Source organism: Euleptes europaea, chromosome 11 (assembly GCF_029931775.1).
Source record: "Euleptes europaea isolate rEulEur1 chromosome 11, rEulEur1.hap1, whole genome shotgun sequence".
Lineage (NCBI taxonomy): Eukaryota > Metazoa > Chordata > Lepidosauria > Squamata > Sphaerodactylidae > Euleptes > Euleptes europaea.
Window position 1 is genome coordinate 39,388,944 of NC_079322.1, and position 25,314 is coordinate 39,414,257.

The window sequence follows — 25,314 nt, forward strand, 5'->3', positions numbered from 1 at the left end:
CCATCAAGGAAGAATGTGCAAAGACTATTCTTGTAGCCAAAAGAAAGGAAAAGCCTTGATGGATGACTGATAAAACTCTTAAAATTGTTAAAGATAGATGAGAAGCAAGATAAAAGGTGACAGAAATAGAATCAGAAGTCTAAATGCAGCGTTTCAGCAACTTGCATGTAGAGACAAAGAGAACTATTATAATAATCAGCATAAAAAAATAGAAGAGAACAAGTAAAAAGGAAGAACAAAGAGATCTGTTCCACGAGATCCAAGAAAACGAAGGGAAATTTAAAGCACAGGAAGGCATGCATAAAGACCAGCACAGAAATACATTAACTGAATAGGACAAAATAAAGATGGAAAAAATACACTGAAGAGCTATACAGAAGATGAAAGGATGATAGATTCCTTTGAAGAAGAACCTTCTCGTTCTGGGAGAGGAGCCCATCTTAAGAGTGGGTGTTTCCTCTTCCTCTTGTTCCAGGAGGCAGGACCTAAAACTTTAACTGCCTAACCCTGGAGGGAACGCCCCCGCCCTTTTCAGTCTTGTTCCTGCCTCGTCTGGGAGAGCAGTGTAATCACGGCTTTCTTCCTTGAGCTATTCTAAAATCCTTATTTCTATTCTATTCTATTCTATTCTATAAAATATTTTCTTGTTTTCTGCCTTTAGCTGTCTTTGAGGCTAGGTACAGAACATTTTTTGCTCCTTCCCGCCAAAACAAAATGGCGACCGAACGATCGGACAGTTATATTTCTGAGGGGGATTTGGTCCTGGAATTACTTCAGGTTATGCCGGTTGCCCGGGACTTGCCTTCAAACAGTCACTCTGATGACTCAAAAGGCAAATTAAAGAAATCAAGTAACAAGCGCAAGAGAGGCTCCTCTCATCAAGGTAGCGCTAAACGCCTCCTCTCCGATGCTCGCGCGTCAGCAAAACCCAAAGGAAAAGACAAGAGCTCCGCAGCCGGGAACAGCCGGGGAAAAACAACGGGTTCGTCCGCTATCCCCTCCACAAGCGGACGATCCGCAGATCAGGCTGTTGGCGTCTCGCCATCCAAAAATCCCGTGCTGGCCGCGTCTGAAACTGGTAATGTACTCCCCCCTTACCCTCCCAGTCTGTTGCAAGCGAAATTGCCCTTTTAAGAGCGGAGCTGGCGTCTTTAATTAGAGATGCGTTCTCAGATGGGCTAAGAGCAGTTCAACTTCCCTCCCCCCCTCCTTCAGTCAGCGGCATGCAAGCTCCAAATCCTGATGTCTCTGGCCCTCGGGCAAACACTCAGTCGGGTGGTGGGGAGCAGAATGATCCGCTCACGTCACAGAGTGGCGGCGGATGGCCCACTAAAGCAGCCTTAAAGGCTAACTCTGCCTCCCAATCCCAACAGTTAGAACAGGCGACTTCGCCATTCTCGTCAGATAATGACGTTTCAGACAGGGAGGAGGGCGAGTTCTCTGAAGGGGAAGATCCTGCGCCCCAGCCTTCCAAGCAGACCAGACTTTTTGAGGTTGAGGATTTTCAACCCTTCTTAGCAAAAGCCTTAGCAGCTCTTGACCTGACTGATGACTCAAACCCTTCTCAAGAAAAGAAAAAGGGTGCAAAAGAATTTTTTCATATGCATAACGTCACTGATAGAGTGGTTCCTGTGCCAGATTACTTTTATATTTGTTGCAGGGGAATGGGAGAAACCAATGGGGGGGAAACAGTTCCCTCCAGTTACTAAAAAACTGTATAATGTGGCCTTCCAACTCCTGACAATTCGGTGCGGCACGCCCATGGTAGACTTCTTCGCGTCAAACAAAAACCATCAGCTCCCAAGATATTACACCAGATATGTCCAGACAGGAGCGGAGCAGACGGACGCGCTCACAGCGCCATGGCCATCGGGGCTGCTATATGCCTTCCCTCCATTCCCACTTCTTCCCAGAGTCCTCAGGCGAATCAATCTGCTTCATCCCACAGTCATCCAGGTGGCTCCTTATTGGCTGCGTCGCCCATGGTTCCCCACTCTGCTAGAAATGTCCATCACAAAACCATGGACGCTTCCACTTCGACCAGATCTCCTCCTCCAGGGACCGATCCATCACCCAGATCCAGGTTGGTACAAGCTGACCGCCTGGGTATTGGGAGTCGCCTCCTAAAGCTGGGATACGACACAGAGATAGCAGAAACTATCCTTGCTGCTCGAAGACCTTCTACAAAAAGAATTTATAACACCACATGGAAGGCCTTCATTAGATGGTGCCAGAGGAAGGACGTTGACCCCATCAAACCACACGTCTCCAAAGTATTGGCCTTTTTGCAAGATGGACGAAGACAGAACCTGTCCCCTGCCACACTACGCCGTCAGCTGTCAGCAATTGCCCACTATTGTTCCAAAGATATTGGGCTATACCTTAACTAGACATTCACATATTAAAGCCTTTTTAAGGGGATTTACCTTGGTTTCTCCTCCAGTTAAACACAGGTTCCCTACCTGGAGCCTGCAAACGGCCCTTACACAACCTCCCTTTGAGCCGCTAAAGCACATCACCCTAAGCTGGCTAAGGATGAAAACTGTATTTATAACAGCCGTCACATCGGCCAGGCGGGTCTCAGAGTTAGGGGCCCTATCCATCAGACCGCGTCTTTGCACATTCCACAAAGACAAAGTAGTCCTTGCTCCTGACCCTTCCTTTATCCCTAAAGTCAACTCCAATTTTCACAGAAACCAAGATGTAGTTCTTCCCTCATTCTGTCCAAATCCTAAAGCTCCGCAAGAGAAAATCTGGCATACCTTAGATCTCAGACGAGCCCTGCGCATATACATTGCCCGTACAGAGCACATTAGAGTGTCTGATGCCCTCTTTATTAATTTAACAGCTCCAAACAAGGGTAAACCCATGTCCTGCACTTCCATCAGTCGCACTATTACTCAAGCTTACAAAGCAACAAAAATCCCAGTACCTGCTGGTCTAACAGCCCATTCAGTCAGAAGCGCAGCCACATCAGCATCCTTCGACCGCAGAGCTCCGTTAGAGGAGATTTGTAAGGCTGCTACGTGGTCAACAAAACAATTTCCCACAGACTGGAAATACTCAATTAACATTCCAATTCTGAAAAAGGAGATGTCAGAGACTGCAGCAACTATTGGACCATCACATTAATTTCTTACGCAAGTAAAGTGATGCTCAAAATTTTACAGCAAAGGCTGTTACTATATATAGAGCAAGAAATGCCAGATGTTCAAGCTGGATTCAGAAAAGGAAGTGACACTAGAAATCATATTGCAAATTTACATTGGTTACCAGAAAATATGAGAGAATTTCAGAAGAAAATCAGTTTGCGTTTTATAGATTACATCAGAGTTTTTGAGTGTGTGGATCATGAAAAGCTATGGTTGGTTTTAAAAGAACTGAATGTGCCACAGCATCTGATTGTTTTGATTTGTAACCTGTACTCTGGATAAGAGGCTACTGTTAGGAGAGAATATGGAGAAACAATGGTTTCCAGTTGGCAAAAGGGTCATACAAGGATGTATTTTATCTCCCTGTCTCTTCAATATATATGCAGAAGGAAAGCTGGATTAGATTTAGATGAAGGTGGAGTTAAAATTGGTGGAAGGAACATTGATAATTTGAGATATGCAGATGATACCACATAGAAAATAGTGAAGACTTGAAATGACTCCTGATGAGGGTAAAAGCAGAAAGTGCCAGAGCAGGATTACAGCTGACCATCAAGAAGACAGAAGTAATGACTACTGGGGAATTACTCAGCTTTAAAGTTGATGATAAAGAAACTGAAATCGTTAGATTTTCTATTCCTTGGCTCCATCATCAACCAAAAGGAGACTGCAACCAAGAAATCAGAAGGAGATTGAGACTGGGAAAGGAGCTAGAATAGATCCTTAAGTGTAAGGATGTGTCACTGGCGACCAAGATTAAGATAATTCATACTGTGGTATTCCCCATTATTATGTATGGGTGTGAAAGTTGGACAATGAAGAAAGCTGACAGGAAGAACATTGATTCCTTTGGAATGTGGTGTTGGAGGAGTGTGTTACGGATACTGTGGACTGCCAAAGAAACAAATCAGTGGGTTCTAGATCAAATCAAGCCTGAACTGTCCATAGAAGCTAAAATGATTAAACTGAGACTATCGTATTTTGGTCACGTTATGAGAAGACAAGAATTACTGGGAAAGACAGTCATGCTGGGAAAAGTTGAAGGCAGCAGGAGAAGAGGGGAGGCCCAACATGAGATGGATTGACTCAATTAAGGAATCTACAGCCCTCAGTTTGCAAGACCTGTTAATGGTAGGACGGTTTGGAGGTCATTAATTCGTAGGATCGCCATAAGTCAGAAGTGAATTGACGGCATTTAACAAACACACAATGATGTCTCCCTTTAGCTGCCTTTTTTCTAGACTGAAAAGTCAGACTCTCCAGCTTTTCTTCATAGGAAAGATGCTCCAGTCCCCTAATAATCCTGGTTGTCCTTCTTTGTACTTTTTGCAGCTTTTGTAATATTCTTGAGATATGGTGACCAGAACTGCATGCAGTATTCCAAATGAGGCCACAGCATAGCTTTATATAGGAGCATTATAGTATTGGCTGTTTTATTATGAACTCCTTTCCTAAAAAATCCTACTGTGAAGTTTGCCTTTTTCTCCACTGCCACACACTGGGTCAACATTTTCATTTCATGGACAAAATAGACCTTCCTAAAAATAGCCACTGTATTACCACTGCTAGTTCCAACACAAACATTAATTTTCATTTCCTTTCTAAATGTGAAGTTGCCAGTAAACTATTTAGTCATATTTCCTTCCATTTAGTAAAGTGAGTTTGCACTATTTTATGTGATATATCTGGAATACGTTGTAATAGCAATGTGGAAATAAAGATATTTATTTGGAAAACGTCTATGCCACCTCTCCAGGGAACTTGCCTGAGGTGACTTCACCTTCTTTTCTAGTATTGTCTTCCTCTATCCTGTTTCTATGTGTAATACAGGTCACCATGGCTAATGGTATAGGAATTTCAAGACAAATAAAAATAATTGGCATGAAGTTACCCTGTTTGCTTTTACATCCTGAATTTCTTGCTTTAACATTCCACTATAGGTGTCTGTGATTTCAGCATTCATCACTCAGTTTAACCAAAATTGTTTGTCTATTGATCCCTTCTTGACTGATTCCTTTAAAGAGGATCACTTTGCTTAATAATGTCATACCCTATCTTTTTGACTACTTCTGTTCTTGGTTAGCACTCTAATGATGGCATTTCCACTGCTGCAGAAATAGATTTGATTGGTGCCCATGTTTTCTTCAGCCAGTTTTCCCAAGTGGTGAGTGTATGGCAGGTTATCCTGGTTCACCACAAATGAACAACATCTAATGACAATTGTGTTGTTCTTCTGTGTGTTGCTCTTCTTCTTAAGATGATTCTTCACAGTCAGTCAACTTTTTCATGGCAATTGTAGTATATTGTTGTGCTCAAAACAATGCTTGTGTGAATGGGTGCACACTTGCTTACTTCATTGTGCTGCAAAAAAGTACATAAACAGGAAAGCCTTGAGTTCACTACTAGGCATTTGTCCATTTTTCCTGATTTCCTGATTGTTCCTGTAAGTGTTGGCAAAATTAAACATACAAAAGAACCAGATGACTGGAAAATAGCAAATGTCACCACTGTATTTAGAACCACTGTCACATATCAATTACCTTATTTTAAATGATGGAGAAAGTAGAAAAGAAACTGGAAACTATAGGCAGGATACAAATAGCTGCTTAGCTCATGTGAAGAGGCTTGAACAGCTGACCCCTGTGCTCTTGTGAAACTCCTTTTGGTTTTATGTTCTTTGGATCTGGGTCCACAGCAATACATTCAGTGGGACAACCAGTACATAGAATAACTCAAATGTGTGTGGATACGGGATGTAATTGAAATATGGAGGTACTGTAAATGAGCTCAGGTCTTTGAAAAGACATCAGCGCAATTCAGGAATTATAGTTTTGATTTAAATGCAGTGCATGTCTTAGTATGCCTCTGTTAAAAATGTTAACGTGTGAAGTTGAGTAGCCCTCACTACTCATTTGTATACAACAGTTTGAGCACAACCCACTACAAATGTTACATCTACACAGGTCTACTACAGCACTAAGCCAGATGCTAATTAACTGAAATAGTTTTGTTCTCAGTTTTAAAAAATGAATTAATTTGATTTAAAAGGATTTTTGAGCATGCTTTTTTTGTAACTGGAACACACAAGCACTGTTGTCATAGGGAAGAAAGAACTTCCTGTTGTGTGTTGGTAGGAATGCTTCAATCTGTGGTATCCATAAATGCCATTTCTTATTAATCAAAAGTTGCAGCTTCTAGCTGTGTTCCTTCAAGCCCTGCATTTGTCCTCCTAACCACCCACAAAATACTGATACAGAATCTGAAGTTGCTTTTACTATGACCAGCCAATTAGCATTCAAAATCTCACCCACCGAGTGTATTTGCAGCCCAATATATTTGTGTGTTACTGCAGTTAGCATAATGAAACATGAAAGAAAAAGCCTGTAAACGTGTAGTGGACATGTACCAGCCGAGACTAGTGGCCAGTCATGGTTCTTTGCACTCATGTGGTACAAGTTGTCTTGACCTCTATACCCATTTCACGTAATCTTTCCAATATAGTCTTATGTCCTTCATGTGACATTGTTTAATTTGTTGGATATGGTGCATTCTGTGTTTGGCTTCTGTAGTGTTGCAAGGGTATGTCCAGATTGCAGCTAAATCAGAAAGAACATCGAGTAGGAGATACTTCAAGGAAGAGGTATCAGTTTGCACAGCATTCTTGTGCTACTTGCACTACTTCCGGGGCTGTTGTTTAAAGTGTGAACTGTCCGCACGACACTGATTGGGTGCATTAATACAATTGACTAGAAAGTCTCTTTCCCCAGTTTGGTCCAATTTCATCTGACATCTTCCAGTGGCTTCATGCAGCTGTTGGCAGCTTGTCTTTAAACAGTCTGCAGTTGGATTCAAATATTTTTCCTTGTTCTTTTTAGCATTGGAAAAGGCAGTGTGTTTGGAAATATTGCTGTGCATTCCTTGCATGATAAATATGATTCAAATAATACATGTGAGTATATGAAACCTGTAATTCCTCCAAGATCAGTTTTAACAGATACTTTCAGCCTATGGAATGGCTATACTAAAATCAGTAGAGGGGAATGTTATGCTTCTAGTGTGGGGGCATGCAGGGAAGAGGAAAAAAGCCCTATCCATCATGATAACAAAATTTAATCCATGGCATGGGTCGAAAGGGATATGTCTAGAGCTGTGAAAGTAGTGGGGTTTTTCTGCTCACCCCTCTAATGCAGCCCCTTCCTTGTGCTTCCTGAAAAGATTTTGTTCAATCTGGATGATCTTCCAAAACAGTACTCAATGTAGGCTACGGTTGGAAAGGAAAATCAGCAATGTACACTCATGCACAGGGTTGTTTGGATCCCAGTCAATGGACATTTTATTTAAGGCAGACCAGTACATTTATTAAAGCTTGCTTGGTGCCTTTCTTCTTGTCCTTTCCTCCCATCACTCTTCCAATTAATTTATGTGCCCGTTGTCTCCATGGCCAGGCCAATTATTTCCCAATTAATTCAGGATCAGCATCAACAAACAGTCTTCTTAATTTTTTTAGTGTGAAATTAACTCACCCGCATAAGCAGTAGCAATGTACAAGCAATGTGGAAGATTCAGGGCTACCAAAAACTGGTGTCGGTTAAACAGTTGAATGCATTTGACTTGTTGAGATGTTCAGAGTATTTTCCAGTAGCACTTTTTCTTTAGTCTAGAACAGGGCTGTTGAACTCAATTGTTATGAGGGCCGGATATGACATAAATGTCACTTGGTTGGGCCAGGTTGAGAATGGGGGGGGGGTCCTGCCTCAGCTGGCTTGCACTCCGTGGCGCAGTGTGTTAAGCTGCAGTACTGCAGTCAAAAGCTCTGCTCACAACTCCCGATGGTAGTCGGTTTCAGGTAGCCGGCTCAAGGTTGACTCAGCCTTCCATCCTTCCGAGGTTGGTGAAATGAGTACCCAGCTTGCTGGGGTAAAGGGAAGATGACTGGGGAAGGCACTGGCTTACCACACCGTAAACCAAGTCTGCCTTGCAAACGTCGGGATGTGACGTCACCCTACGGGTCAAGAATGACCCGGTGCTTGCACAGGGGACCGTTACCTTTTACAAGGGGCTAGATTCGGCCCTTAGGCCTTTGTTTGACATCCATGGTCTAGAACAGTGATGGCGAACCTTTTAGAGACGAAGTGCCCAAACTGCAACCCAAAACCCACTTATTTATCGCCAAGTGCCAACACGGAAATTTAACCTGAATACTGAGGTTTTAATTAGCTTAAATGATTAACAATTTCCTGGTTGTTCTCCAGCATGATATAGTGGTTAAGGTGCCAGACTAGGATCTGAGAAACCCAGGTTCAAATTTCTACTCTACCATGGAAACCACACTTACACACACACACACACACACACACACACACACACACACACACACACGGTGTCTCTTGCTATCTCTGAGGAGTGCTGTAAGGATAAAACTAAGGCTAAATAAATGAGCCACCCTTAGCTTCATGGAGAAAGAGTAGCAAAAACAATGTGGAATGGATTTTCCAGTAAGGTTTCTGAGCCTAGCTACATTATTCTGGGACTGGAATGACAGCCCACAGAGTGCAATGACAGCCTCTGGGACTACCAGAAGTGTTCTGGGACTGGAATGACCGGGCTGTCATTCCACTCTGGGGGCTGTCATTCCAGTCCCAGAACACTTCTGCTAGTCCCAGGGGCTGTCATTCCACTCCTGGGGCTGTTACTGCAGTTGCAGAATCATTCTCCTAATCTCAGGGGCCTCAGAGTGTCATTCCACTCCAAGGCTAGTCATTCCAGTCGCAGAACACTTCTACTAGTCCTGGCAGCTGTCATTCCAGTCGCAGAGTAATGTAGCTAGGCCCAGAGACCTTAATGGAATATCTATGCCACATTTTCTTTGCAATTTTTTGTGCTGTAACCTATTTCAAAGGAGCTCATGCAAGTCAATGGGCAATCCTGGCTCCCATTATCTTCAATGGGCTGTGCAGCCTCTCCCACTGTTTCAAATGGGCAATCCTCTCATTCATTTTTTTTATAATAATTTTATTGGTTTTTATAATACAAATTTTCCATGATAGTAAACAACAATAAAAGTAATATGAAATTCAAACTTCTAACTCGATGTTGTTATAATTTCTTAAATTCATAACAAAAAAAAAACAATTAAAGGAAAATTTATGACTTCCCCATCACCTCTGTCCGCCTCTTAATAAAGTATTCATCCCATCGTGATTGGTCTGATCTTAACTATCGTAAACTCATTTAACTTTCATAAAACATCTTCTATTAATATAAATGATTATAACTCTTAATATTAATTGTGTCCTCTAGATCAGATTAATAAGTATTCTTCCATTTTCCCCAGTTCATTGGAATAAAGCTGGTAAAAGTCATGTCCTCAGACAGGGCCCTCCAGATGGTAGTTAATAGAGGATGATTCAGTGATCAGCTTAATAATTTTTTCGGGTTGAAAAGAGCCAAATTTAGCTTTAAAACAGCTTGATAAAGTTTTGAAATACCAGCGAGTTTTACTGGACGCTCTAGGTCGGATCTACCAGGAAGTATTCCGGAAGTTGAATTTGCCGCGGACCTTCTACCGCCTCATCTCGATGGTTGTTTCCTTCAGGAATTATTTCTATGTTACTCAAGTGCGACGCGTATCGGTCCTACGACTTATTTCCTGTTGTTGTGACTCAGATGATAGAGAGGGTGGTATAGAGGGGCTTCCGGTCTGATGAATCCCTTGCTGCAAACGTGGCAGGAAATTCTTTTTCACCAGAGAATCAGAAAGAAATTCACCCTCCCCTTCCCTCAAAGCTGCTTCTCATTGGTGGAAATTTTAGTCCGTCGTCTAAGCGTCCTTCCAACTCTTTGTTTTGATTTTAGCTGATCTATTTGATAAGGCTCCTGCCGCTAATCCTGATGGAATTTACGAATCAAACTTTCCCGATTCAGATAAGGGAGGAGCAGAGGTACTGGGAATATCTTCATCTACCCCCCGGTTATTCGGTAATGCCAGTAAGAGACGAAGGGTTCTTTGTACTCACTTAGGCATCGAGAGGTGAGGTTCTTTTCTTGAAATAGTCCTTATGTTGGTATTAAGGTGGTGGAGGGTAGAGCCTTGTGCCAAAGTTGCGTTTTGGCGATTCCTTTCCCTAAGTGCCCTCGCAGGACCGGCGTCCAAAGCTCCGGGGGACTTATAAAGCTCCCTCAGAGTCTTTGGGAGGTCAAACTGCGTTTGCGGGCTGCAGGGAATTCCTGCTGTCTGACCCACTTGCAAGGGTCGGATTGGGGTGCATGTATCACCCCTAGAATTGCGCAAACTTGGATTTCCCCCAGGACAACCTGAGGGAACGTAGTGCTCGTCCCAGCACACCACCGGAAGCCCTTCCTCTCATTCATTTTAATCCCTTTTCCCAAGCCAGCCAAGGCCAGTGCCTGCCTCTCCTGCGGGTGAGTAAAGGGCAGCTCCTACCTCTTGCCCAGCCCAGGCTGGGTGGAAAGAAAAGGGAGAACTCTCCTCTCCTTCCCCCCTGCCGCCAGACTGGAGGGTGAGAGACTCAAAACGGATAAAAGGAAGTATTTCTTTATACAACACATAGTTAAATTGTGGAACTCCCTTCCCCAGGGTGTGGTGATGGCTGCCAACTTGGAAGGTTTTAAGAGGGGAGTGGACATGTTCATGGAGGAGAAGGGTATTCATGACTACTATTCAAAATGGACACTAGTCATGATGCATCCCTATTCTCTCCAGGATCAGAGGAGAGAATTCCAGTCCAGGCTGGGAGGAAAGAAAATGGGGGGGGGGAGAAGAGATGCACTTGGAAACACTGCAGGCTCCAGGCCGGGAAAACTACCCTCTCCCTCCAACTAAGGAAAGTAGCTTCTTCTTTCCAGCCCAGGCTGGGAGGAAAGAAACCGGGGGGGGGGGGGGAGAAGAGATGCACTTGGACACACCGCAGGCTCCAGGTCGGGAGAACTACCCTCCCCCTCCAACTAAGGAAAGTTGCCACTTCATTTCCAGCCCAGGCTGGGAGGAAAGGAAACGGGGGCGGGGGAAGAGATGCACTTGGAAACACAGCAGACTCCAGTCCAGGTCGGGAGAACTACTCCGGGGACTCGGGGAGGGAGGCGGACTCGGGTTAGGAGGAGCAATTTACCAACCTACCATCTCCTCTAGCGACTAGCAAGCCAACAGTGGAGGCCAGCCATGTGCGGCCGCTTTTAAGGAGGCGCTGCCGCTCTGTGTTGGCCTCCTTAGTCTGCAAAGGGATTTTTGGCCGGGGAGGGGGGGAGGGAGAAGGGGGCTGGAGGGCAGCGGCTGCCTCGTGCGCCCGCAAAGGGCTTTTTGGCCGGGGGGGGAGGGAGAAGGGGGCTGGAGGGCGGCAGCCGCCTCGTGCGCCCTGCAAAGGGTTTTTTGCCCGGGGAGGAGGGGAGGGAGAGGGAGAAAGGGGCTGGAGGGCGGCAGCCGCCTCGTGCGCTCTGCAAAGGGGTTTTTGGCCGGGGAGGAGGGGAGGGGGAGAAAGGGGCTGGAGGGCAGCAGCCGCCTCGTGCGCCCTGCAAAGGTTTTTTTGGCCAGGGAGGGGGGGAGAGGGGAAAGGCTGGGCGGCGGAGAGTCCAGGGAAGGGGGTGGGGCCTTTGAACTGCTCCGCGCTGCCTTCAGGCAGCACAGAGCAGTTCAAAGCTGGCGGCTGGGGGGGCAGGGGCCCTGCCGCCCAGCTGAGCCGTGCGTGCCAGCAGAGAGGGCGACGCGTGCCGGAGTCGGCACACGTGCCATAGGTTTGCCAACACGGGTCTAGAAGGTGACCCATGGCTAAATCATAGAAACTGTATAGTCATCTTTTCCATTATAAAGCCCTGGTGAGGCAGGGCTTTTGATTGGGATATCACTGTGTCAGATTTTATCAGGGCTGCCAGCAGCATCCCTGATCTCTTTCCAGCCTGGAGAAAAATCAGCACAGAGACAAGTTCCACTAGTTTTAGGTAAGTAGTTAAACATCCAGCCACCATTCTCACTTTTTGTTCAGTTTTTCTGACTGTGTGTGTTAAGTGCCATCAAGTCGCTACCAACTCACGGCAACCCTATGAATCAATATCCTCCCAAACCTCCTGTTGTTAACAGCCCTTTTCTGACTAAAACAGTTTTCTGACTAAACTTGTGTAAAATTGAATCAGCTGTGACACCGTAAGAGCATTATGTTTTAAAAAAATCTGTTCCAAAATCTCTTTTGGAATATTTTTCATTGTTAAATAAAACTATCTGCTTTTGTTTGTTTGTTTGTTTGCCACTGGGCTTTTGTTTTAGTATATTATGATTCTGTCACTTTCTCTCTTCTTGCTGGTTTACCATAATGTGCTGATCTTAATCTAGGACTACAAGTTTCAATCAGTTCAGTAATGATCTAATCATGACTTGTGTCAGCTCTTGACCCAAAGAACCAGAAATCACCACAGAGACCGTTAGAATCCAAGCAGATGGCTTTTACTGGTCAAATAGGCAATACAGTGCATATAGGATAAGATGACAGCTATGAGGGCCTTGCTCGTTAGTTGGCAATATAAAGCTTGAAAACGGCGGGAGATTACAGAGCACACAAAGCATAAACAGAGCATACTTTCCCAGGGGTAGTGTTCCCAGGCTTTGGTATGTGGAGTCGTCCTTGAAGTCTGGACAGTTCAGCACAGGAACAGAGGCAACAGAGAAACCGAGATAACAGCCTGACAACTTGCAAGTTAAAAATACTTGCTGTGGGACTGAGAAAATGCAAGAATTCCAGGTAAGCCCCAGAAAAGGCACATAGATGTGTCATTTCCACCTGGAAGAAAAATGTGCCTTTTCCTTTCATTTTTATTTAATGCTAGCAGATGTTTTGCCTTTGGATGGTCATATGTTTTTTTTCCTACTACAGCAGTTGAAACTGATGGCACTTTAACGAACTACATGTCAGTTTATCTTTTTAAATCTGGATTTTCTACAATTATTACTGAGCTGTATTTTTTCTGAAACCACTTTGGCTCTATATTGCTGTAATAGGAAACATTACATATTCCTTATTTCAATATGTTATGGCTGGATTCCAAAGGACAGTACAACTAGTTCAACATGATGAAGGGGCAAACCACATCTGAAAGTAAAGGAACTTTGGGAAAACAACACAGTTTCTGATATGGAATGAGGATCTGTTGTTCAAAGATAAAAGTAAAAAATCCCATTTGATATTGTCAAACCCTTTGGCACTTACAGTTTTGGATCCTGGCAGATTTTTTCTTTGTTGTAGATTTCATCTGTTATTTAATAAGAAATATTTCAGGATCCTCAAAAATAACTTCATTGGAATGTTGCAATATATGTCAGTATGTATGTACTGACTTTAGCCCTGACCTGGATGGCCCAGGCTAGCCTGATCTCATCAGATCTCAGAAGCTAAGCAGGGTCAGCCCTGGTTAGTATTTGGATGGGAGACCACCAAGGAATACCAGGGTTGCTGTGCAGAGGAAGGCACTAGCAAACCACCTCTGTTAGTCTCTTGCCATGAAAACCCCAAAAGGGGTTGCCATAAGTCGGCTGTGACTTGGAGGCACTTTACACACACACGTACTGACTTTATTCAGTGTGTTACTATCTAATTATTTACTCAGTTCAGTAATACCAGATTTTTAAATAATTGATTGGGAACCTTAGCTGTAGCCTTGGAAATGTTTGAATACCTAAGGAAATATGCCATGAGCAAGCACTTGACTGCAGATAGTGGATATCAGTTTTTCATTTGATTGCATTCCTTCAACTGTACACGGTTGCTTTTCCTACAATGAAAAGGTTGAAGTTTCCAAAAAAACTGACTGCTTACATTATACTTGCATATGCCACACATTATAAATTGTGCCAACCCAAGACCTAGTTTCCACTAGCCAGAGTGTGTTGGCACACACACAAACTGCTCAGAACTGAGCATGTTATGCAATTACTATAAAAAAGAGCCACAAAATTCTGAAAACAACGAGAGCTCTCTTTTCATGTGTTACAAAAGCAGCTCTTAATTAAGTCCTTAATCGTTAGAAACTCCATGCCACAAGAAAGCACCAACAACAGACAGAAGATGTGTGTGTTCTCTTGGAATCTTATCTGGCAAAAAAGCACTGGATTTTTTGTAGCTGCTAATCTACTTGTACAAGGTCACTTTAATCATGTTTAAAGTTCAAATTATTTCATGTTAACTCATCATAAAACACTGAGACAATAAAATGGCTGCAACTATGTTCACAGAAACAGCATCTTCAGTGTTAACATAAAGAAACTGGCTGAATTCACTAACATGTTGTTTAAGTAGAAATATATCCATTAAAAACTCTTTTGGAACATTTTTCACTCTTAAATAAAACTATCTGCTTCTTTTTTTTTGCCACTGGGTTTTTGTTTTAGTATATTATGATTCTGTCACTTTCTCTCTTCTTGCTGGTTTACCATAATGTTCTGATCTTAATCTGCTTCTGTTAAAGTTACTGAGATTTGTTGCTGACACTCTTGCTTGCATAATTTATCCAAGATGTACCCAGTTCTTTATTTTAGGCCCACTGAGATTTTAGTGTGAACACTTTATTGGCAATGTTGCATGAGAGCAACAATGACATTTGGCAAGAGAAACAGCACAACCAATGTGACCTCAGCTATCTCATGCTACCCAGCCAGTCCATCTTGTTTTTAGCAATGGGACACATTTAAGGGTTTGTATATCACTTGCATTGCAATACTAAATTAAGTTATGATCTTCCCGTGAAGTCAATAAATTTACAAGGGTGTAATTCTGCTTAGCATTGCACTATCAGTTTTGTGGGCTTGAAAGAACAACCTTCCCACTTTCTTCATGGTATGGCAGAAAGCCTTCCAGCTGGAAAAAATGAAGTTACTTCAGGCTTGCAAATGAACCATACACATTTGAGAGAGACAGTACCAGTTTTCTCAATCCTTTGAAAATAGTCACTTGCTATATAAATAACCGCATAGTATCCAGACCACATTCACTAAAGTCCTATGGGCCTTTCAAAATAAACTTTGTGTGGGTGAAACTAGACCTAGTTTAGACTTATGGCAAACTTGAGCTGCAGCTTGTCTTTAGTAAGCAGTTAGTAGGGATTTGCTTGGGAGAAGCAACAGGTGGGTTGCCCCTACTTTCCTATTTTGATGTGGTAACTATGCATCTTACAAAAATGGTGGCAGGGGTAGGAGCAGTCCTTTCCTTTGTTATTAAGCTCATATGACCAAAGATCCTGAGCATGAATACATAAAAGATAAAACAACGTTAAAGCATGATAAAATCTTAAGACTTAAAACATAGTATTACAAATGTAAACAATAAAATAGTTAATACCTCCAGTAAGAAGAAGCAGAGTTGGTTTTTATATGCCGACTTTCTTTACCACTTAAGGAAGAATCAAACTGGCTTACAATCACCTTCCCTCCCCCTCCCCACAACAGACACCCTGTGAGGTAGGTGGTGCTGAGAGAACTCTAAGAGAGCTGTGTCTAGCCCAAGGTCACCCAGCTGGCTTCATGTGTAGGAGTAGGGAAACCAATCCAGTTCACCAGAGTAGCGTCCACCGCTCATGTGGAGGAGTGGAGAATCCAACCCCGTTCTCCAGATCAGATCCCACTGCTCCAAACCACCGCTCTTAACCACTACACCACGCTGGCTCTCATAAGAAAATAAATACATAGACCCATCCAATTCATATATAATGAGCAATAAAATCATTTTAATGAAACTTTAAAGAAACTATTATTGCCAGATATTTTGCAACACATCTAGTTATTTCTGGATCAGAGTCTGCTAGTAATAGTGATACCACCCATGGCTCAGCAGGAAGCCGATATCTACATAAAGTAGGAGCAACCCAGATAGCCCTGGGTGCAATACACTGATCACAGAATAAAAACAGGTGATCTATCATCTCTATTGCCCCGATATGCAGCCACAGAAGTGATCTGAAAATGGAATCTTAACAAATCGTCCTCTCAGTTCTGCTGTCGGCAGGACATTTAATCTGGCGATCGGATAGGAGCAGTGGCTGCAGCAAAAAGTAGTAAGTGGCAGAATGGTTATTTGAAAAGAACTGCATAATTGCCTCAACTGACATTAGAAAGCACAGAAAAGAAGATAAATCACTGTGGGAGAACACTGGCAAATAAGCAGATAGAAGGTTTCTGAAGACATTCTGAGTTCGTCTTGTTGCTTTGATTACTGACACTAAACATATATAAAATGCACTGTGGATGAGTAAGTAATTCGGTACAAATCTTTACTGATGCGGTGGAATGTTGTTGGATGTGTTAGGGTATAGCAGAATATATGGGAATCAGAAAAGGGAAGAAGACCTTGTCTAGATTACATTAGTGGTCAGAATAATCTGAAGTTCAAGGAAGTACCTCCCTTTCTGAAAGAAGCTTTTCAACACCTCTGAGAATTTGTGGTTTGGGAGTTCATCATACTATACTCTGCCACTTGTAGTAAGCAGGGCCACAGTTTTGCTTTGCAGCCAATGGATGAGAGTGGAACAATAGAAAGCAGCAAAGATGTTCCATTTTCTCCATACCCTTTGAAGTGACTAGCTGCTGCTAAAAAGAGAACATAAAATGGTATATGGGATAAAATTTTAATGCTCTGTGGGTGGTATGAGCTATGTGTTATTTGATCTAGTGCTGTGCTGAAGAGTAGGCACCTCTTATTCTGGAACAAAATCCATCTACTGAATGTTATTGGATGCTGGCTCTTGCCAACTTTGTCTTTAGTGCTCAAGAGAGAGGGGGGAGGAGGTCCCTTCCCAAACCCAGTAGACCACTAAGACTGCAATCCTAGGAACACGTTTGTGGAAGGACCCCCCCCCCGGGAATAAAATGGGACTTACTTCCAAGTAGACAGTTTAGGATTGCTCTCCAAATGCCGAAATGGAAAAAAAATCATAATGGGGCGATCTCAGTTCCAGATCTTGGTATTTATTCAGTACAGCTTTGCCCCACTCTTCCTCTAGAGAGCTCAGGGCTGCATTTATAGTTTTCTTCTGCCTCCTTTTATCCTTGCAACAACCCTTGGAGGTAGGTTAGGCTTTAGGCTATGAGAGAGTGACTGGACCATGGCCATAAGGGAACGGAAAGAAGATGACACCCTAACAAGCCCTGTGTTGGTTAAGTCATTGTTAGCAGTTGCTTGGGCCCAAGAGTTTTATTTCATTTCTACTAGAGGTGGCATAAAACATTATGAAGTCTTACATTTTAATTAATTATGAGGCTTAACATTCTAGATTCTATTTCAGTAGCAGATATCTCAACAATATATTGCTTTTTCATTGTTTTGTGTTAAAAAAATTTTTTTCTGGTATACTATAAAATGCACCTTAAAGGGTTTTTTTTGGGGGGGGGATAATTAATATGCCTTAAGTGATCTTAAAATGATATTAGTAATTATTACTTGTGATATTTGGCAGTTTTTAACGTCTTTCTAAATATAAAATGCAGGAACTGGAAGATATCTTTATAACATAATTTGAAAATAACTTGTAGAAAACAGGAAATTGTATACTTACTGAGACTCTCTTCTTTGTCGCAGGATAATGAAAAGAGGACTCCTTTACATGCTGCTGCTTATCTGGGAGATGCAGAAATTATTGAGCTACTTATTTTATCTGGTATGTTTCTTCTTGAAAAGGGGGGATCTGTGCATAGAAAACAGCATTCTATTAATGTTAGCAATATGTTTTCCTAACTTAAAGCACTAATTGCATTTACATGTTTTTGCTTAAAGATAAAACACTGGATTTTTGCAGTCAGTATTACTTGAGATATAAGCATCAGTAACATTACTGAGCTTGTTTCATAGTTTGTCTTAGTGGGATGGATACAGCCATCCTCTAAGTGGCTTTTCCTCCAACTTAAGTGTCTCTTCCTCCAACAGAAGAGCCACTTAACTTGGAGGAAGACTGGAGGAGGACAGACTTGAACCTAAATGAAAGATGGGACATAAATATTTTAAATAAATGAACGAATAAATGGAAAAAAAACTTTGTTCAGTGGAGTGGTAGGATTGGGGTAGGATCCACGCCACTGAAAAGTTATTTCAGTTTTGCTTCTATGATAGAAAATAAGGGTACACACCAGGTTTTCTTATTGTAGCAAGAAACAGGAAAGAAGGTGTTCAGGAAAGTAACTCAAGGAAATTGGTGTTAATTTTACAGAGAAAACACAGATAAAGTTAGGCCATTATGGAGAGCCTTTTTTTTTGTTTCTTGTGGTTGCTAATGTGATTGAGAGGGCTGACTGTAACTGTGTTATTTAAATTGAAGGTATGTGAACACTGGGTTTAGAGGTTGTACATGCATTGTTTTTTTATATTGCAGGATAGATAAAAGCTTGTTATATTATAGTTTGGTAGGAGGAAACTGAAGTAATATTGGTAGGATGAGGCAATATGGCAAGCTTATGTTTGTCTTTGCAATTGATGGCTAATTTGAGCAATGTCCATCCTTTCTCCCTGAGGTAAAGGGCATCTTGGAGATAGACTGGTGATTCCGTTCCTGGTAGATAGATAGGCAGGAAGTACAGAAACTTTCACCTCACTTCTTGTCCCGTGACCAGAATCGCCCCTTCGTCTCCACTTTTCTTCCTGCCTCGATTAGGTCCAGCGCAACCAGCGCCATTTTGGTTACTTTAATTTTTTCGGGCTTCCAGCCTCTAGCTCCTTTTTTCTATCCTTTTTTATCCTGCGGACATCCTGTGCTTCGCAAGCCCGAGGATGTTGGCACAGCCCGGTCCCTGCACAGATGGCTTCCTCCGGCTGGAGGACCACGTGGACGGTCTTCTGCCGAGAACCAGGCAGGGGACCTCGGCGGCCCGGCCTCCCGCGGAGGCGGTCGAGCCGGGCAACAGCAGAACGGCCGGCAAGTCTGCCGCGGAGGCAGCACAACACCCTGACGAGAGCGGCCGGCTCCCTGCGGCGGCGGAGGAGCCCGGCGTCGGCATGGCGGCCAAAGGACGCCCCGCAGAAGCAGAGGCTCCCGGACCCTCCAAACGGGCGCACAAGGCGCCGACGCCTGGAGCCAGCTACTCCACCGGGACCAGCAGGCGCAAACGAAAGCGCACGGACAAGGAGGAGAAAACACCCCAGCACAACCCACCGGTGCCCAAGGTCCGCTCGGCGCACGCAGCCGACAAGGACCAGGAAAGGGGGCGGCGTTCGCCAGACCGACGGCGGCCCAAGTTGGCTACTCGCGAGGAATCCACCGCAGGCCGCGCCTCCAGCAGAAGCCCTCTCCAGGACCTTCGGCAGCTGGGTGAGCTACAGGGGCCTCACTTATCGGAGGGGGGGGGCAGAGGGCAGAAAGCCTCATGGCCCTCATGAGGCAGGTTCTCCGGGAGGAGTTCCCCTTCCTCCAGGCAGCCTCCCGGACCTCCCGCAGCGGGGATTCTGAGGCCTCCCAATGCGAGTCTTCCCCAGAACCAGGGAGTCCAGGGAACGAGAACCATGCCCTCCGCCCCACTGAAGCCCCACCCCCCTGGCCCACCAAGGCCGCGAGGAAGGCCTGGCCTCCTCGGAGCCCCAGCCACAGGGAGGAATCCCCTGACTCCTCAGGAGACTCGGACCCAGAGGGAAGGGAGGAGGGGGAGCTCTCCCACAAGGAAGAGACCCAAACCCCCACTGAGCATCACTCCAGGCTTTTTGCCGGAGAGGACTTCCAACACCTCCTCTCTAAGGCAATCATGGCCCTGGACCTCACCGACACTGAACCACCCGAAGAGAACAGGGCCCACTCTCGCCCCAGGGGGCCTCAAGACCTCTTTCCTAGGTCACAGCCACCCTCCAGGTCTGTACCATTCCCCGAGTTTTTCGAGGACGTACTCAAACGAGAATGGGAACACCCAACCTCGCACAAACAGTTGCCAAGAAACGTAAGGGCCCTATACAATTTGGCTCCCCACGCCATGGACATGCTCAAGCCCCCTCTAGTGGATGCGCCGGTGGGGGCCCTTCACTCCTCGGGGCTCCTTTCTGAAGATGGCATGGGCTCCCTGAAGGATCCACTAGACAGGCGAGTTGACCAGACCGCCAAGAAGGCCCACGAGACCCTCACCATGGCCATTCAAACCTCGGCCATGGCATCCCTCATCGCCAGAGCAGCTATAGTCTGGGCTAGAAAGCTGGCTACATTCATCCCCTCCGATAACAAGCAAGCGACAGAGGGCATGAACAGAGTGCAGAGTGCAATCACCTTCCTGGCGGACGCCACCTTGGACTCTCTGACTCTCAGTGCCAGAGCAGCGGCGGTCAACTCCGTCACCAGGCGGGCACTGTGGATACGCCCATGGGGTGCAGACTTTTCCTCTAAGGCCATGCTTCTGGCCTACCCCTGCCAGGGGGGCTGTCTCTTCGGGACCAGATCCTTGTTGAGACGAAGGATAAAAAGAAAGCGCTTCCACACAACTTCAGGAAGGACAACAGAAGTCGGCCATCCTCTTCCTACCCATCCTTTCGGTCCTTTCATTCCCTGTCCCTACCAAGACCAGAGGCCAGACGTCCAGCGTGGTCTAACAACCGGGGGGCGCCTAGAGGGGGCGGCAGACCCAGCAGAGGATTCCAGAACTACAGAGGCAACAGGTCGGGTCACTTCAACAAACCCAAGAGACAGTGACAGTGAGCTTCTTCAGCCAGCAGTGGGCTCAGGCCTACCCCGACCGCTGGGTGGAGCAGATAATCCGCAAGGGTTATCTGATCGAGTTCCTCCTTCTTCCTCCCGACCGGTTCATTCAGTCACCAAAGTCGTCCAACCACGACAAGCATTCGAGGACCTGGATGGCCATCAATCACCTACTGCACATCATGGCTATCGAAACCGTACCAACGCCAGAGAGATCCTCCGGGGTCTATTCCATCTTTTTCACCGTCCCCAAAATGAACGGCCACTGGCGAGCCATTCTGGATCTAAAGCATGTGAACAGGTTCATTCGAGCCAAACGCTTCCGAATGGAAACCCGCCGATCCATCGTGGAGGTGCTCCGGCCAGACGACTTCATGTCCTCCATAGACCTGACGGAAGCGTATCTGCACATCCCCATAGGCTGCGACCACCACAGCTTCCTGTGCTTCAACTACATGGGTCGCCATTTCCAATTCAAGGCGCTCTCTTTCGGCTTATCCTCCGCCCCCAGGGTGTTCATCAAGGTCCTGGTCACCTTGGTAGCCCTGCTCCGGAAGGAGGGGCTACATGTTTACCCCTACCTAGACGACCTGCTCATCGCCGCACCGTCAAAGCACCTAGCCGTCCAGCACACCCAGAGAGTCGTGCAGACCCTAGAAAACCACGGCTTTCTCATCAACTTCACCAAAAGCCACACGTCTCCGACTCGACGCCTACAACACCTGGGGGTAATCATAGATACCACTTGCAGCACCCTCTTCCTCCCAAAGGACAAGGCCGACAGAATAGCCTCCCGGGCCCGGGGGGCATTTGCCTCGAAAACAACCGGTCTATCCTCGCTGGCCCATCTGCAGGGGCACATGACAGCGTGCATAGACTCTGTCACTTGGGCTCGCTTCCACGCTCGCCCTCTTCGATGGTTTCTCAAGTCATTCCAGCAGCACATCCTGAAGAAGAGGAACATCCGTCTCAGCCTGCCCCCAGAGGTAAGACACAGTCTTCGCTGGTGGCTGGACCCCTCCAACCTGCAGAAGGGTTGTCAGTACTGGCACCAGACTACAATACAGATCTTCACCGACGCCAGCCTAGAGGGGTGGGGTGCCATGGTGGGGCACCAGATGGCACAAGGCGCCTGGACGGAGAAGGAGCGTTCCCTTCACATCAATCAGCTCAAACTCTTGAGCTAACTATCACGCCTTCCACTCCTTCCGTCAGACAATAGCTTCATATCACATCTTCGTCCGAACAGACAACATGGCCGCAAAGGCTCACCTAAACAAACAAGGTGGGTCCAGATCATCTGCCCTCCACCGAGAAGCCAGTCGGATACTAAGGTGGGCGGAGAGACACCTTCGGTCCATCAGGGCGGAATACATCAGGGGAGAGCTGAACACTCAAGCAGACTGGCTCAGCAGGAAAAAGATAGACGAGGGGGAGTGGTCCCTGCATCCATGAGTATTCCACACGCTCTCCACCCGCTTCGGTTGGCCGACAGTGGATCTCTTTGCGTCCCCGTCAAACAGTAAGCTACCTTGATTCTTCTCACGATACTCACATCCTCAGGCAGAACAGACAGATGCCCTACTGGCCCCCTGGCCACAGGGACTACTCTACGCCTTCCCCCCTCTTCCAGTCATCCTGAAAGCTCTGAGGAAGCTACGTCAGGAGAGGGCGACGGTCTTGTTCGTGGCTCCAGACTGGCCCCGCAGACGCTGGTACCCCACTCTGCGAGAGTTGTCCATTCAGCAGCCATGGAGGATACCAGTATCCAAGGACCTACTGCAGCAGGGACCACTTCGGCATCCGGATCCAAATTGGTTTTGCTTGACCGTCTGGGTATTGAGAGGCAAAGGCTCCTCGACCTAGGTTACACCCTTGAAGTGGTCAACACGATGTTGGCGGCCAGGCATCCCTCCACCCAGCGCATTTACAAATCCGCATGGAAGGCGTTCGTCCGCTGGTGCAGACGAAAGGGAGCTGACCCGCTGGAACCACCCACTGCCACACTACTGGCCTTCCTGCAGGAGGGAGCACAACAGGGATTGCGGCCGTCCACCTTATGTAAGCAACTAGCGGCCATCTCCACCGTAGTCTCCCACCTTGGAGGCTACGCCACCTCCAGGCACCCGCATGTCAGCACCTTCCTGAGAGGTCTGTCGCTACTCTCGCCTCCAGTCATCCACAGATTTCCAACCTGGCGTCTGCACATGGTCCTCACCGCACTTACCAAACCGCCCTTCGAGCCTCTCGCCGAAGCGCCCTTGCAGGCCCTTCTCAGGAAAGCTCTCTTCCTCACTGCTGTAACATCAGCCCGTCGGGTCTCCGAGCTCGCCGCCCTGTCCTCCCGGCCAGGTCTTTGCGTGTTCCACAAGGACAAGGTGGTTCTCAGGCCGGATCCCACCTTCATTCCAAAGGTCAACACGGTTTTCCACAGACAGCAAGAGATTCACCTTCCCTCCTTCGCGCCACACCCGCGACACCCCCGGGAACAGGAATGGCACACCCTCGACCTGCGGCGGGCCCTGCGCATATACATTTCTCACACTGCATCTTTCCGACAGTCCGACGCTCTGTTCATCTCGGTAGCCGCTCCCAACAAGGGGAGACAGCTCTCCAAGCCGGCCTCAGCAGGACGCTGCGCAAATGCATCGAAGAAGCTTACAGACTCAGCGACAGGCCTGTTCCGCCTGGCATCACTGCGCACTCAATCCGCAGCACGGCCACCTCGGCAGCCTTCGACAACAGGGCCTCAGTTGAGGAGATCTGCAAGGCGGCCACCTGGTCCTCAGTCCTGGTCCACCTTCGTGCGTCACTACCGCCTCAACCAGTTTTCCTCGGCAGACGCCGCCTTTGGGTGTCGGGTGCTCCAGCACGTCCTTGCAGTGGACGACACCCACCCTTCGACGGAGTAGCTCTTGGACATCCCGTCTATCTCCAAGATGCCCTTCACCTCAGGGAGAACGGGACCTTGATTACTCACCGAGAAGGTTCCTTCTCCTCTGAGGTATGAAGGGCATCTTGGCCCCACCCTGGGGCAGACACTGGAGCACCTTACGTTTGTTCCTCGTTGGTCATAGTCGGGAAGAGGGAGAGAGAGCCTTCCTCCTCCCACATAAACTCTTGCGACACCACCTATTCGACGTGTCACACGTAGCATATGTAAAAAAAAAAAAAAAAACTGGACAGCCTTTATGTCCTTATTGTTATGCCTGATAGCGGACCCAAGTTCAGGGTAACCTAGGTTACCCCAGTGTAATCCTCACTAATGTAACCACAGCAAATGACTGAGAGTTCGGTCCGCGTTGTTCCTTCTATTTGCCTTACAGATTCCTGTCCAGCTCTGGAAGTCTCAAGTGGAGACGAAGGGGCGATTCCGGTCACGGGACAGGAAGTGAGGTGAAAGTTTCTGTACTTCCTGCCTATCTATCTACCAGGAACGGAATCACCCGTCTATCTCCAAGATGCCCTTTGTACCTCAGAGGAGAAGGAACCTTCTCGGTGAGTAATCAAGGTCCTGTTCCTCTCCTTTCTCATTTTACCTCAGAACACCAGCAAGCCAGTCTCGGGGTGAAAGAATAACATGGGAGGAGGAGAACTGAAAAATGTATTATTCTTCCTCTAAAATTCCTGTCTCTGTTTTTGTTTTTTTGACAAGAGTACAGGGAATCTTTGACAAATCTTTGCTTTTTGTTTGGTTATAGCAGTTAGTTCCAAAATGATGTGTCCCTTAAATATTTAATGAACAGGGCCTACATTCTACAAATATTATAACCTTGAAATTGTGTATTATTTTGTATAGATCTAGCCCACTTTAATGAGTTTTTCAATCCAGAAAATTGCCTTGCATATCAGCAAAATGTGGTTGGTTTATTTAGGTCATTCATGCACAGGTTATCTGCCCTGGGTTCAGTGCTGTTGGGAAAGCAGGGTTTTTTCATGCTTTTCCACAACGTTGTGGGGCATGTGCCTCCTAGGGTTTCCCCAGATGTTCCCTGTTTTTTCTCAAACCTGCTTTGCTGCAAAGTTTTAAGAAAAATCACAGGAATGCCTAGATGGCTGCCTTGTGGATGTGAAAATTTGAATTTCCCTTCCTGCATGGCAGCCATTTCCCCTGGTATTCATTTCCCCCCCTGCCTCCATGGAGCTTTTTTGTTTAATCAGCAGTTCATTATTGTTGTCTCAGTAGAATGTAATAACAATACGTGTAGCTTCTCTAAATTTTAAGCTTGCATTTTTTAAAGAACTAAATAGCCCATTCTCTTGCAGAGACATAAGGGGGGGATTGGAACAACCCTAGTTGCATGGGGGAAGGGAGATCGCTACTTCCAGGGGACTGGGTAACCTGGAACATAGAAGCCCAGTTCCTGCTGTGCTGTATCAGCAGCTGCACCTGAATGGAGAAACCCCACAAACTTGCCCTTGCATGGAGACCATCTTAGTTACTCTCTACAAATTCTATTATTATTCTGCAGTTAGTAGTCTGTGACAGTCTTTCAGCAACATTATTTAATTG

General features: G+C 46.0%; 1 protein-coding gene across 2 annotated transcripts in view; it reads left to right on the top strand.

Moving 5' to 3' along the window:
* Positions 1-25,314, top strand: part of ANKRD28 (ankyrin repeat domain 28) — a 112,125-nt gene that overhangs the window by 49,514 nt on the left and 37,297 nt on the right. For both annotated transcript variants that reach the window (XM_056858005.1, XM_056858004.1), the window contains exon 3: positions 17,720-17,798. In XM_056858005.1, the coding sequence (XP_056713983.1) occupies positions 17,720-17,798 (79 nt within the window). The remainder of the gene's footprint in view (positions 1-17,719; positions 17,799-25,314) is intronic.